This window comes from Musca autumnalis, unplaced genomic scaffold (genome assembly GCF_047663935.1).
Source record: "Musca autumnalis isolate F117 unplaced genomic scaffold, ASM4766393v1 scaffold_5, whole genome shotgun sequence".
Classification (NCBI taxonomy): domain Eukaryota; kingdom Metazoa; phylum Arthropoda; class Insecta; order Diptera; family Muscidae; genus Musca; species Musca autumnalis.
The window spans coordinates 23,808,684-23,826,531 of NW_027412088.1; the positions used below are offsets into that span (position 1 = coordinate 23,808,684).

General features: G+C 5.8%; 1 protein-coding gene across 1 annotated transcript in view; it reads left to right on the forward strand.

Annotated features, from left to right (window-relative positions):
• Nucleotides 1-17,848, forward strand: part of Hr51 (photoreceptor-specific nuclear hormone receptor 51) — an 81,066-nt gene that overhangs the window by 12,827 nt on the left and 50,391 nt on the right. Inside the window, exons 2-3 of the mRNA XM_073991429.1 lie at nt 15,596-15,739; nt 15,875-16,031. Of these exons, the coding sequence (XP_073847530.1) occupies nt 15,596-15,739; nt 15,875-16,031 (301 nt within the window). The remainder of the gene's footprint in view (nt 1-15,595; nt 15,740-15,874; nt 16,032-17,848) is intronic.

Genomic DNA, 17,848 nt, shown 5'->3' on the forward strand with positions numbered 1-17,848 from the left:
AGCGAGGACCAAAGAGAGCGACAAAACAAGTGCTTAACTATTTTTGATTTGGGGGTTGTTGGTTATAGTAGACTAAGAAGAGAGCTATATCGTGGACAAAATATAAAAAAATAAAATAAAATATAAAATATAAAATATAAAATATAAAATATAAAATATAAAATATAAAATATAAAATATAAAATATAAAATATAAAATATAAAATATAAAATATAAAATATAAAATATAAAATATAAAATATAAAATATAAAATATAAAATATAAAATATAAAATATAAAATATAAAATATAAAATATAAAATATAAAATATAAAATATAAAATATAAAATATAAAATATAAAATATAAAATATAAAATATAAAATATAAAATATAAAATATAAAATATAAAATATAAAGTATAAAATATAAAATATAACATATAAAATATAAAATATAAAATATAAAATATAAAATATAAAATATAAAATATAAAATATAAAATATAAAATATAAAATATAAAATATAAAATATAAAATATAAAATATAAAATATAAAATATAAAATATAAAATATAAAATATAAAATATAAAATATAAAATATAAAATATAAAATATAAAATATAAAATATAAAATATAAAATATAAAATATAAAATATAAAATATAAAATATAAAATATAAAATATAAAATATAAAATATAAAATATAAAATATAAAATATAAAATATAAAATATAAAATATAAAATATAAAATATAAAATATAAAATATAAAATATAAAATATAAAATATAAAATATAAAATATAAAATATAAAATATAAAATATAAAATATAAAATATAAAATATAAAATATAAAATATAAAATATAAAATATAAAATATAAAATATAAAATATAAAATATAAAATATAAAATATAAAATATAAAATATAAAATATAAAATATAAAATATAAAATATAAAATATAAAATATAAAATATAAAATATAAAATATAAAATATAAAATATAAAATATAAAATATAAAATATAAAATATAAAATATAAAATATAAAATATAAAATATAAAATATAAAATATAAAATATAAAAATAAAATATAAAATATAAAATATAAAATATAAAATATAAAATATAAAATATAAAATATAAAATATAAAATATAAAATATAAAATATAAAATATAAAATATAAAATATAAAATATAAAATATAAAATATAAAATATAAAATATAAAATATAAAATATAAAATATAAAATATAAAATATAAAATATAAAATATAAAATATAAAATATAAAATATAAAATATAAAATATAAAATATAAAATATAAAATATAAAATATAAAATATAAAATATAAAATATAAAATATAAAATATAAAATATAAAATATAAAATATAAAATATAAAATATAAAATATAAAATATAAAATATAAAATATAAAATATAAAATATAAAATATAAAATATAAAATATAAAATATAAAATATAAAATATAAAATATAAAATATAAAATATAAAATATAAAATATAAAATATAAAATATAAAATATAAAATATAAAATATAAAATATAAAATATAAAATATAAAATATAAAATATAAAATATAAAATATAAAATATAAAATATAAAATATAAAATATAAAATATAAAATATAAAATATAAAATATAAAATATAAAATATAAAATATAAAATATAAAATATAAAATATAAAATATAAAATATAAAATATAAAATATAAAATATAAAATATAAAATATAAAATATAAAATATAAAATATAAAATATAAAATATAAAATATAAAATATAAAATATAAAATATAAAATATAAAATATAAAATATAAAATATAAAATATAAAATATAAAATATAAAATATAAAATATAAAATATAAAATATAAAATATAAAATATAAAATATAAAATATAAAATATAAAATATAAAATATAAAATATAAAATATAAAATATAAAATATAAAATATAAAATATAAAATATAAAATATAAAATATAAAATATAAAATATAAAATATAAAATATAAAATATAAAATATAAAATATAAAATATAAAATATAAAATATAAAATATAAAATATAAAATATAAAATATAAAATATAAAATATAAAATATAAAATATAAAATATAAAATATAAAATATAAAATATAAAATATAAAATATAAAATATAAAATATAAAATATAAAATATAAAATATAAAATATAAAATATAAAATATAAAATATAAAATATAAAATATAAAATATAAAATATAAAATATAAAATATAAAATATAAAATATAAAATATAAAATATAAAATATAAAATATAAAATATAAAATATAAAATATAAAATATAAAATATAAAATATAAAATATAAAATATAAAATATAAAATATAAAATATAAAATATAAAATATAAAATATAAAATATAAAATATAAAATATAAAATATAAAATATAAAATATAAAATATAAAATATAAAATATAAAATATAAAATATAAAATATAAAATATAAAATATAAAATATAAAATATAAAATATAAAATATAAAATATAAAATATAAAATATAAAATATAAAATATAAAATATAAAATATAAAATATAAAATATAAAATATAAAATATAAAATATAAAATATAAAATATAAAATATAAAATATAAAATATAAAATATAAAATATAAAATATAAAATATAAAATATAAAATATAAAATATAAAATATAAAATATAAAATATAAAATATAAAATATAAAATATAAAATATAAAATATAAAATATAAAATATAAAATATAAAATATAAAATATAAAATATAAAATATAAAATATAAAATATAAAATATAAAATATAAAATATAAAATATAAAATATAAAATATAAAATATAAAATATAAAATATAAAATATAAAATATAAAATATAAAATATAAAATATAAAATATAAAATATAAAATATAAAATATAAAATATAAAATATAAAATATAAAATATAAAATATAAAATATAAAATATAAAATATAAAATATAAAATATAAAATATAAAATATAAAATATAAAATATAAAATATAAAATATAAAATATAAAATATAAAATATAAAATATAAAATATAAAATATAAAATATAAAATATAAAATATAAAATATAAAATATAAAATATAAAATATAAAATATAAAATATAAAATATAAAATATAAAATATAAAATATAAAATATAAAATATAAAATATAAAATATAAAATATAAAATATAAAATATAAAATATAAAATATAAAATATAAAATATAAAATATAAAATATAAAATATAAAATATAAAATATAAAATATAAAATATAAAATATAAAATATAAAATATAAAATATAAAATATAAAATATAAAATATAAAATATAAAATATAAAATATAAAATATAAAATATAAAATATAAAATATAAAATATAAAATATAAAATATAAAATATAAAATATAAAATATAAAATATAAAATATAAAATATAAAATATAAAATATAAAATATAAAATATAAAATATAAAATATAAAATATAAAATATAAAATATAAAATATAAAATATAAAATATAAAATATAAAATATAAAATATAAAATATAAAATATAAAATATAAAATATAAAATATAAAATATAAAATATAAAATATAAAATATAAAATATAAAATATAAAATATAAAATATAAAATATAAAATATAAAATATAAAATATAAAATATAAAATATAAAATATAAAATATAAAATATAAAATATAAAATATAAAATATAAAATATAAAATATAAAATATAAAATATAAAATATAAAATATAAAATATAAAATATAAAATATAAAATATAAAATATAAAATATAAAATATAAAATATAAAATATAAAATATAAAATATAAAATATAAAATATAAAATATAAAATATAAAATATAAAATATAAAATATAAAATATAAAATATAAAATATAAAATATAAAATATAAAATATAAAATATAAAATATAAAATATAAAATATAAAATATAAAATATAAAATATAAAATATAAAATATAAAATATAAAATATAAAATATAAAATATAAAATATAAAATATAAAATATAAAATATAAAATATAAAATATAAAATATAAAATATAAAATATAAAATATAAAATATAAAATATAAAATATAAAATATAAAATATAAAATATAAAATATAAAATATAAAATATAAAATATAAAATATAAAATATAAAATATAAAATATAAAATATAAAATATAAAATATAAAATATAAAATATAAAATATAAAATATAAAATATAAAATATAAAATATAAAATATAAAATATAAAATATAAAATATAAAATATAAAATATAAAATATAAAATATAAAATATAAAATATAAAATATAAAATATAAAATATAAAATATAAAATATAAAATATAAAATATAAAATATAAAATATAAAATATAAAATATAAAATATAAAATATAAAATATAAAATATAAAATATAAAATATAAAATATAAAATATAAAATATAAAATATAAAATATAAAATATAAAATATAAAATATAAAATATAAAATATAAAATATAAAATATAAAATATAAAATATAAAATATAAAATATAAAATATAAAATATAAAATATAAAATATAAAATATAAAATATAAAATATAAAATATAAAATATAAAATATAAAATATAAAATATAAAATATAAAATATAAAATATAAAATATAAAATATAAAATATAAAATATAAAATATAAAATATAAAATATAAAATATAAAATATAAAATATAAAATATAAAATATAAAATATAAAATATAAAATATAAAATATAAAATATAAAATATAAAATATAAAATATAAAATATAAAATATAAAATATAAAATATAAAATATAAAATATAAAATATAAAATATAAAATATAAAATATAAAATATAAAATATAAAATATAAAATATAAAATATAAAATATAAAATATAAAATATAAAATATAAAATATAAAATATAAAATATAAAATATAAAATATAAAATATAAAATATAAAATATAAAATATAAAATATAAAATATAAAATATAAAATATAAAATATAAAATATAAAATATAAAATATAAAATATAAAATATAAAATATAAAATATAAAATATAAAATATAAAATATAAAATATAAAATATAAAATATAAAATATAAAATATAAAATATAAAATATAAAATATAAAATATAAAATATAAAATATAAAATATAAAATATAAAATATAAAATATAAAATATAAAATATAAAATATAAAATATAAAATATAAAATATAAAATATAAAATATAAAATATAAAATATAAAATATAAAATATAAAATATAAAATATAAAATATAAAATATAAAATATAAAATATAAAATATAAAATATAAAATATAAAATATAAAATATAAAATATAAAATATAAAATATAAAATATAAAATATAAAATATAAAATATAAAATATAAAATATAAAATATAAAATATAAAATATAAAATATAAAATATAAAATATAAAATATAAAATATAAAATATAAAATATAAAATATAAAATATAAAATATAAAATATAAAATATAAAATATAAAATATAAAATATAAAATATAAAATATAAAATATAAAATATAAAATATAAAATATAAAATATAAAATATAAAATATAAAATATAAAATATAAAATATAAAATATAAAATATAAAATATAAAATATAAAATATAAAATATAAAATATAAAATATAAAATATAAAATATAAAATATAAAATATAAAATATAAAATATAAAATATAAAATATAAAATATAAAATATAAAATATAAAATATAAAATATAAAATATAAAATATAAAATATAAAATATAAAATATAAAATATAAAATATAAAATATAAAATATAAAATATAAAATATAAAATATAAAATATAAAATATAAAATATAAAATATAAAATATAAAATATAAAATATAAAATATAAAATATAAAATATAAAATATAAAATATAAAATATAAAATATAAAATATAAAATATAAAATATAAAATATAAAATATAAAATATAAAATATAAAATATAAAATATAAAATATAAAATATAAAATATAAAATATAAAATATAAAATATAAAATATAAAATATAAAATATAAAATATAAAATATAAAATATAAAATATAAAATATAAAATATAAAATATAAAATATAAAATATAAAATATAAAATATAAAATATAAAATATAAAATATAAAATATAAAATATAAAATATAAAATATAAAATATAAAATATAAAATATAAAATATAAAATATAAAATATAAAATATAAAATATAAAATATAAAATATAAAATATAAAATATAAAATATAAAATATAAAATATAAAATATAAAATATAAAATATAAAATATAAAATATAAAATATAAAATATAAAATATAAAATATAAAATATAAAATATAAAATATAAAATATAAAATATAAAATATAAAATATAAAATATAAAATATAAAATATAAAATATAAAATATAAAATATAAAATATAAAATATAAAATATAAAATATAAAATATAAAATATAAAATATAAAATATAAAATATAAAATATAAAATATAAAATATAAAATATAAAATATAAAATATAAAATATAAAATATAAAATATAAAATATAAAATATAAAATATAAAATATAAAATATAAAATATAAAATATAAAATATAAAATATAAAATATAAAATATAAAATATAAAATATAAAATATAAAATATAAAATATAAAATATAAAATATAAAATATAAAATATAAAATATAAAATATAAAATATAAAATATAAAATATAAAATATAAAATATAAAATATAAAATATAAAATATAAAATATAAAATATAAAATATAAAATATAAAATATAAAATATAAAATATAAAATATAAAATATAAAATATAAAATATAAAATATAAAATATAAAATATAAAATATAAAATATAAAATATAAAATATAAAATATAAAATATAAAATATAAAATATAAAATATAAAATATAAAATATAAAATATAAAATATAAAATATAAAATATAAAATATAAAATATAAAATATAAAATATAAAATATAAAATATAAAATATAAAATATAAAATATAAAATATAAAATATAAAATATAAAATATAAAATATAAAATATAAAATATAAAATATAAAATATAAAATATAAAATATAAAATATAAAATATAAAATATAAAATATAAAATATAAAATATAAAATATAAAATATAAAATATAAAATATAAAATATAAAATATAAAATATAAAATATAAAATATAAAATATAAAATATAAAATATAAAATATAAAATATAAAATATAAAATATAAAATATAAAATATAAAATATAAAATATAAAATATAAAATATAAAATATAAAATATAAAATATAAAATATAAAATATAAAATATAAAATATAAAATATAAAATATAAAATATAAAATATAAAATATAAAATATAAAATATAAAATATAAAATATAAAATATAAAATATAAAATATAAAATATAAAATATAAAATATAAAATATAAAATATAAAATATAAAATATAAAATATAAAATATAAAATATAAAATATAAAATATAAAATATAAAATATAAAATATAAAATATAAAATATAAAATATAAAATATAAAATATAAAATATAAAATATAAAATATAAAATATAAAATATAAAATATAAAATATAAAATATAAAATATAAAATATAAAATATAAAATATAAAATATAAAATATAAAATATAAAATATAAAATATAAAATATAAAATATAAAATATAAAATATAAAATATAAAATATAAAATATAAAATATAAAATATAAAATATAAAATATAAAATATAAAATATAAAATATAAAATATAAAATATAAAATATAAAATATAAAATATAAAATATAAAATATAAAATATAAAATATAAAATATAAAATATAAAATATAAAATATAAAATATAAAATATAAAATATAAAATATAAAATATAAAATATAAAATATAAAATATAAAATATAAAATATAAAATATAAAATATAAAATATAAAATATAAAATATAAAATATAAAATATAAAATATAAAATATAAAATATAAAATATAAAATATAAAATATAAAATATAAAATATAAAATATAAAATATAAAATATAAAATATAAAATATAAAATATAAAATATAAAATATAAAATATAAAATATAAAATATAAAATATAAAATATAAAATATAAAATATAAAATATAAAATATAAAATATAAAATATAAAATATAAAATATAAAATATAAAATATAAAATATAAAATATAAAATATAAAATATAAAATATAAAATATAAAATATAAAATATAAAATATAAAATATAAAATATAAAATATAAAATATAAAATATAAAATATAAAATATAAAATATAAAATATAAAATATAAAATATAAAATATAAAATATAAAATATAAAATATAAAATATAAAATATAAAATATAAAATATAAAATATAAAATATAAAATATAAAATATAAAATATAAAATATAAAATATAAAATATAAAATATAAAATATAAAATATAAAATATAAAATATAAAATATAAAATATAAAATATAAAATATAAAATATAAAATATAAAATATAAAATATAAAATATAAAATATAAAATATAAAATATAAAATATAAAATATAAAATATAAAATATAAAATATAAAATATAAAATATAAAATATAAAATATAAAATATAAAATATAAAATATAAAATATAAAATATAAAATATAAAATATAAAATATAAAATATAAAATATAAAATATAAAATATAAAATATAAAATATAAAATATAAAATATAAAATATAAAATATAAAATATAAAATATAAAATATAAAATATAAAATATAAAATATAAAATATAAAATATAAAATATAAAATATAAAATATAAAATATAAAATATAAAATATAAAATATAAAATATAAAATATAAAATATAAAATATAAAATATAAAATATAAAATATAAAATATAAAATATAAAATATAAAATATAAAATATAAAATATAAAATATAAAATATAAAATATAAAATATAAAATATAAAATATAAAATATAAAATATAAAATATAAAATATAAAATATAAAATATAAAATATAAAATATAAAATATAAAATATAAAATATAAAATATAAAATATAAAATATAAAATATAAAATATAAAATATAAAATATAAAATATAAAATATAAAATATAAAATATAAAATATAAAATATAAAATATAAAATATAAAATATAAAATATAAAATATAAAATATAAAATATAAAATATAAAATATAAAATATAAAATATAAAATATAAAATATAAAATATAAAATATAAAATATAAAATATAAAATATAAAATATAAAATATAAAATATAAAATATAAAATATAAAATATAAAATATAAAATATAAAATATAAAATATAAAATATAAAATATAAAATATAAAATATAAAATATAAAATATAAAATATAAAATATAAAATATAAAATATAAAATATAAAATATAAAATATAAAATATAAAATATAAAATATAAAATATAAAATATAAAATATAAAATATAAAATATAAAATATAAAATATAAAATATAAAATATAAAATATAAAATATAAAATATAAAATATAAAATATAAAATATAAAATATAAAATATAAAATATAAAATATAAAATATAAAATATAAAATATAAAATATAAAATATAAAATATAAAATATAAAATATAAAATATAAAATATAAAATATAAAATATAAAATATAAAATATAAAATATAAAATATAAAATATAAAATATAAAATATAAAATATAAAATATAAAATATAAAATATAAAATATAAAATATAAAATATAAAATATAAAATATAAAATATAAAATATAAAATATAAAATATAAAATATAAAATATAAAATATAAAATATAAAATATAAAATATAAAATATAAAATATAAAATATAAAATATAAAATATAAAATATAAAATATAAAATATAAAATATAAAATATAAAATATAAAATATAAAATATAAAATATAAAATATAAAATATAAAATATAAAATATAAAATATAAAATATAAAATATAAAATATAAAATATAAAATATAAAATATAAAATATAAAATATAAAATATAAAATATAAAATATAAAATATAAAATATAAAATATAAAATATAAAATATAAAATATAAAATATAAAATATAAAATATAAAATATAAAATATAAAATATAAAATATAAAATATAAAATATAAAATATAAAATATAAAATATAAAATATAAAATATAAAATATAAAATATAAAATATAAAATATAAAATATAAAATATAAAATATAAAATATAAAATATAAAATATAAAATATAAAATATAAAATATAAAATATAAAATATAAAATATAAAATATAAAATATAAAATATAAAATATAAAATATAAAATATAAAATATAAAATATAAAATATAAAATATAAAATATAAAATATAAAATATAAAATATAAAATATAAAATATAAAATATAAAATATAAAATATAAAATATAAAATATAAAATATAAAATATAAAATATAAAATATAAAATATAAAATATAAAATATAAAATATAAAATATAAAATATAAAATATAAAATATAAAATATAAAATATAAAATATAAAATATAAAATATAAAATATAAAATATAAAATATAAAATATAAAATATAAAATATAAAATATAAAATATAAAATATAAAATATAAAATATAAAATATAAAATATAAAATATAAAATATAAAATATAAAATATAAAATATAAAATATAAAATATAAAATATAAAATATAAAATATAAAATATAAAATATAAAATATAAAATATAAAATATAAAATATAAAATATAAAATATAAAATATAAAATATAAAATATAAAATATAAAATATAAAATATAAAATATAAAATATAAAATATAAAATATAAAATATAAAATATAAAATATAAAATATAAAATATAAAATATAAAATATAAAATATAAAATATAAAATATAAAATATAAAATATAAAATATAAAATATAAAATATAAAATATAAAATATAAAATATAAAATATAAAATATAAAATATAAAATATAAAATATAAAATATAAAATATAAAATATAAAATATAAAATATAAAATATAAAATATAAAATATAAAATATAAAATATAAAATATAAAATATAAAATATAAAATATAAAATATAAAATATAAAATATAAAATATAAAATATAAAATATAAAATATAAAATATAAAATATAAAATATAAAATATAAAATATAAAATATAAAATATAAAATATAAAATATAAAATATAAAATATAAAATATAAAATATAAAATATAAAATATAAAATATAAAATATAAAATATAAAATATAAAATATAAAATATAAAATATAAAATATAAAATATAAAATATAAAATATAAAATATAAAATATAAAATATAAAATATAAAATATAAAATATAAAATATAAAATATAAAATATAAAATATAAAATATAAAATATAAAATATAAAATATAAAATATAAAATATAAAATATAAAATATAAAATATAAAATATAAAATATAAAATATAAAATATAAAATATAAAATATAAAATATAAAATATAAAATATAAAATATAAAATATAAAATATAAAATATAAAATATAAAATATAAAATATAAAATATAAAATATAAAATATAAAATATAAAATATAAAATATAAAATATAAAATATAAAATATAAAATATAAAATATAAAATATAAAATATAAAATATAAAATATAAAATATAAAATATAAAATATAAAATATAAAATATAAAATATAAAATATAAAATATAAAATATAAAATATAAAATATAAAATATAAAATATAAAATATAAAATATAAAATATAAAATATAAAATATAAAATATAAAATATAAAATATAAAATATAAAATATAAAATATAAAATATAAAATATAAAATATAAAATATAAAATATAAAATATAAAATATAAAATATAAAATATAAAATATAAAATATAAAATATAAAATATAAAATATAAAATATAAAATATAAAATATAAAATATAAAATATAAAATATAAAATATAAAATATAAAATATAAAATATAAAATATAAAATATAAAATATAAAATATAAAATATAAAATATAAAATATAAAATATAAAATATAAAATATAAAATATAAAATATAAAATATAAAATATAAAATATAAAATATAAAATATAAAATATAAAATATAAAATATAAAATATAAAATATAAAATATAAAATATAAAATATAAAATATAAAATATAAAATATAAAATATAAAATATAAAATATAAAATATAAAATATAAAATATAAAATATAAAATATAAAATATAAAATATAAAATATAAAATATAAAATATAAAATATAAAATATAAAATATAAAATATAAAATATAAAATATAAAATATAAAATATAAAATATAAAATATAAAATATAAAATATAAAATATAAAATATAAAATATAAAATATAAAATATAAAATATAAAATATAAAATATAAAATATAAAATATAAAATATAAAATATAAAATATAAAATATAAAATATAAAATATAAAATATAAAATATAAAATATAAAATATAAAATATAAAATATAAAATATAAAATATAAAATATAAAATATAAAATATAAAATATAAAATATAAAATATAAAATATAAAATATAAAATATAAAATATAAAATATAAAATATAAAATATAAAATATAAAATATAAAATATAAAATATAAAATATAAAATATAAAATATAAAATATAAAATATAAAATATAAAATATAAAATATAAAATATAAAATATAAAATATAAAATATAAAATATAAAATATAAAATATAAAATATAAAATATAAAATATAAAATATAAAATATAAAATATAAAATATAAAATATAAAATATAAAATATAAAATATAAAATATAAAATATAAAATATAAAATATAAAATATAAAATATAAAATATAAAATATAAAATATAAAATATAAAATATAAAATATAAAATATAAAATATAAAATATAAAATATAAAATATAAAATATAAAATATAAAATATAAAATATAAAATATAAAATATAAAATATAAAATATAAAATATAAAATATAAAATATAAAATATAAAATATAAAATATAAAATATAAAATATAAAATATAAAATATAAAATATAAAATATAAAATATAAAATATAAAATATAAAATATAAAATATAAAATATAAAATATAAAATATAAAATATAAAATATAAAATATAAAATATAAAATATAAAATATAAAATATAAAATATAAAATATAAAATATAAAATATAAAATATAAAATATAAAATATAAAATATAAAATATAAAATATAAAATATAAAATATAAAATATAAAATATAAAATATAAAATATAAAATATAAAATATAAAATATAAAATATAAAATATAAAATATAAAATATAAAATATAAAATATAAAATATAAAATATAAAATATAAAATATAAAATATAAAATATAAAATATAAAATATAAAATATAAAATATAAAATATAAAATATAAAATATAAAATATAAAATATAAAATATAAAATATAAAATATAAAATATAAAATATAAAATATAAAATATAAAATATAAAATATAAAATATAAAATATAAAATATAAAATATAAAATATAAAATATAAAATATAAAATATAAAATATAAAATATAAAATATAAAATATAAAATATAAAATATAAAATATAAAATATAAAATATAAAATATAAAATATAAAATATAAAATATAAAATATAAAATATAAAATATAAAATATAAAATATAAAATATAAAATATAAAATATAAAATATAAAATATAAAATATAAAATATAAAATATAAAATATAAAATATAAAATATAAAATATAAAATATAAAATATAAAATATAAAATATAAAATATAAAATATAAAATATAAAATATAAAATATAAAATATAAAATATAAAATATAAAATATAAAATATAAAATATAAAATATAAAATATAAAATATAAAATATAAAATATAAAATATAAAATATAAAATATAAAATATAAAATATAAAATATAAAATATAAAATATAAAATATAAAATATAAAATATAAAATATAAAATATAAAATATAAAATATAAAATATAAAATATAAAATATAAAATATAAAATATAAAATATAAAATATAAAATATAAAATATAAAATATAAAATATAAAATATAAAATATAAAATATAAAATATAAAATATAAAATATAAAATATAAAATATAAAATATAAAATATAAAATATAAAATATAAAATATAAAATATAAAATATAAAATATAAAATATAAAATATAAAATATAAAATATAAAATATAAAATATAAAATATAAAATATAAAATATAAAATATAAAATATAAAATATAAAATATAAAATATAAAATATAAAATATAAAATATAAAATATAAAATATAAAATATAAAATATAAAATATAAAATATAAAATATAAAATATAAAATATAAAATATAAAATATAAAATATAAAATATAAAATATAAAATATAAAATATAAAATATAAAATATAAAATATAAAATATAAAATATAAAATATAAAATATAAAATATAAAATATAAAATATAAAATATAAAATATAAAATATAAAATATAAAATATAAAATATAAAATATAAAATATAAAATATAAAATATAAAATATAAAATATAAAATATAAAATATAAAATATAAAATATAAAATATAAAATATAAAATATAAAATATAAAATATAAAATATAAAATATAAAATATAAAATATAAAATATAAAATATAAAATATAAAATATAAAATATAAAATATAAAATATAAAATATAAAATATAAAATATAAAATATAAAATATAAAATATAAAATATAAAATATAAAATATAAAATATAAAACAGCACCTCTTTTAGACCCACTAGGAACGATTTTTAGGAATATTTTCTGAACCTCCTTTAGACGCACTAAGTGAGGATTTTTAAGAATATTTTTGTAACCATAACTTCTAACGTCAATATCCCCTTAACTTCGTTTCATACCATGCTCCTGTGTAGTACATCCACACAAGGCGTCAAAATAATAGTTCCATGTTGGTGGTGGAAATTATGCTAAGTATGTCATAGCCACCAGTTTGGTGTGATAAAAAGGGAAGTAAACCAAAGTGACTAACAAAAGGGAGATGAGGCTCTGCCATACATGCAAAAATACCCGAAGCACATTTCAACAAACTAAACAAACAAAGAACAACAATAACAATAAAAAGGCGACAGTAATAAAATTCAAATTAACTAAAAAGCCTTCTGCAATGGTCTATTTGTCATTTTCGTTGTTGTCGTAACCAGCAACAATGACGACGACGACCACGACCACTTTGACAATAGCTGTTGGCATCTCCATATTCTTTAAAATCTTTTTTAAAAATTGTTACATATTTTCTAAATGTCTTTGGCCTTTTAATTTCAGATATGCCACCAAATCCTAACAGATTATGTTGTACACCGCCCCAAAATCGTTTGATGCCGCCATGGAATCATCATACAGCGGCCGCCGCTGCGGCGGCTGCAGCAGCAGCGGCAGCCTCAGCTGCAAATGATACAACGAATCCTGGTCGATCACAAACAGCAACAACAGCATCATCTTCAACGGCGCCACCACATTCCTCCACCTCATCTGGAGGACCACCATCTTCGATGCCACCCACATCAACAGCCTCCGTATCCACCTCAATATCGGCAAATGAAGCAACCTGCCTAACTGTGCCTCGCCAGAAAGTTCAAAATCTTGGTCTCATCTGTGTTGTGTGTGGCGACACCAGTTCGGGCAAACATTATGGAATACTAGCATGTAATGGTTGTTCGGGATTTTTCAAACGCAGTGTACGCCGTAAACTTATATACAGGTTCGTATTGAATTTATTACAGCCAAATATTCTCAACATGAATGAACAGAAGAAAGACAGACAGACAGTCACTTGGATGCACATGGGTCTTGAAGTTTTATTCCAATTGTATCTGGAAGCAGACTGTTTAGCATTTTTGCTGCCACCACTTAGGCAAATTAAATTCTGCCAGGATTATTTAATTGAAAAATCACTTCTTTTTTTGTCCGCTTTCGTCGTATGGTTGGTGGCATTCCAACCAAAGTCAGAAATAATATGTTAATGATTTGGAAGATTTTTTTTTCGTTTTTTTTTTTGAAAAGCGAATTAATTTTAAGTTTTAAGATTAGGAATTAAAAACGCATGAATCACGTGCAGAGGTTCTGCATTCAAATTCTGGGAAAGAAGTCAATTGGCATGTAACATTCTTAATTTGGTTCATTATTCATTAGCATGGACATTTTTTAGTGCCATACTTATTGGGAACTTGCAACATCTTCAGGCCCACTAAGCGTGGATTTTTAAGAATATTTTTAGAGGAATTTTAAGGCCAACTAAGCGTGGATTTTTAAGAATATTTTTAGAGGAATTTTAAGGCCAACTAAGCGTGGATTTTTAAGAATATTTTTAGAGGAATTTTAAGGCCAACTAAGCGTGGATTTTTAAGAATATTTTTAGAGGAATTTTAAGGCCAACTAAGCGTGGATTTTTAAGAATATTTTTAGAGGAATTTTAAGGCCAACTAAGCGTGGATTTTTAAGAATATTTTTAGAGGAATTTTAAGGCCAACTAAGCGTGGATTTTTAAGAATATTTTTAGAGGAATCTTCACGACAACTAAGCGTTGATTTTTAAGAATATTTTTTGAGCAATCTTAAGGCCAACTAAGCGTGGATTTTTAAGAATATTTTTAGAGGAATTTTAAGGCCAACTAAGCGTGGATTTTTAAGAATATTTTTAGAGGAATTTTAAGGCCAAATAAGCGTGTATTTTTAAGAATATTTTAGAGCAATTTTAAGGCCAACTAAGCGTGGTTTTTAAGAATATTTTTAGAGGAATTTTAAGGCCAACTAAGCGTGGTTTTTAAGAATATTTTTAGAGGAATTTTAAGGCCAACTAAGCGTGGATTTTTAACAATATTTTTTGAAGAATCATAAGGCCAACTAAGCGTGGATTTTTTAAGAATATTTTTAGAGGAATTTTAAGGCCAACTAAGCGTGGATTTTTAAGACTATTTTTAGAGGAATTTTAAGGACAACTAAGCGTGGTTTTTAAGAATATTTTTAGAGGAATTTTAAGGCCAACTAAGCGTGGTTTTTAAGAATATTTTTAGAGGAATTTTAAGGCCAACTAAGCGTGGATTTTTAAGAATATTTTTAGAGGAATTTTAAGGCCAACTAAGCGTGGATTTTTAAGAATATTTTTAGAGGAATTTTAAGGCCAACTAAGCGTGGATTTTTAAGAATATTTTTTGAGGAATTTTAAGGCCAACTAAGCGTGGATTTTTAAGAATATTTTAAGAGGAATTTTAAGGCCAACTAAGCGTGGATTTTTAAGAATATTTTTAGAGGAATTTTAAGGCCAACTAAGCGTGGATTTTTAAGAATATTTTTAGAGCAATTTTAAGGCCAACTAAGCGTGGATTTTTAAGAATATTTTTTGAAGAATCATAAGGCCAACTAAGCCTGGACTTTTAAGAATATTTTGCGAGGAATCTTAAGGCCAACTAAGCGTGGATTTTTTTAAAATATTTTTAGAGGAATTTTAAGGCCAACTAAGCGTGGATTTTTAAGAATATTTTTTGAGCAATCTTAAGGCCAACTAAGCGTGGATTTTTAA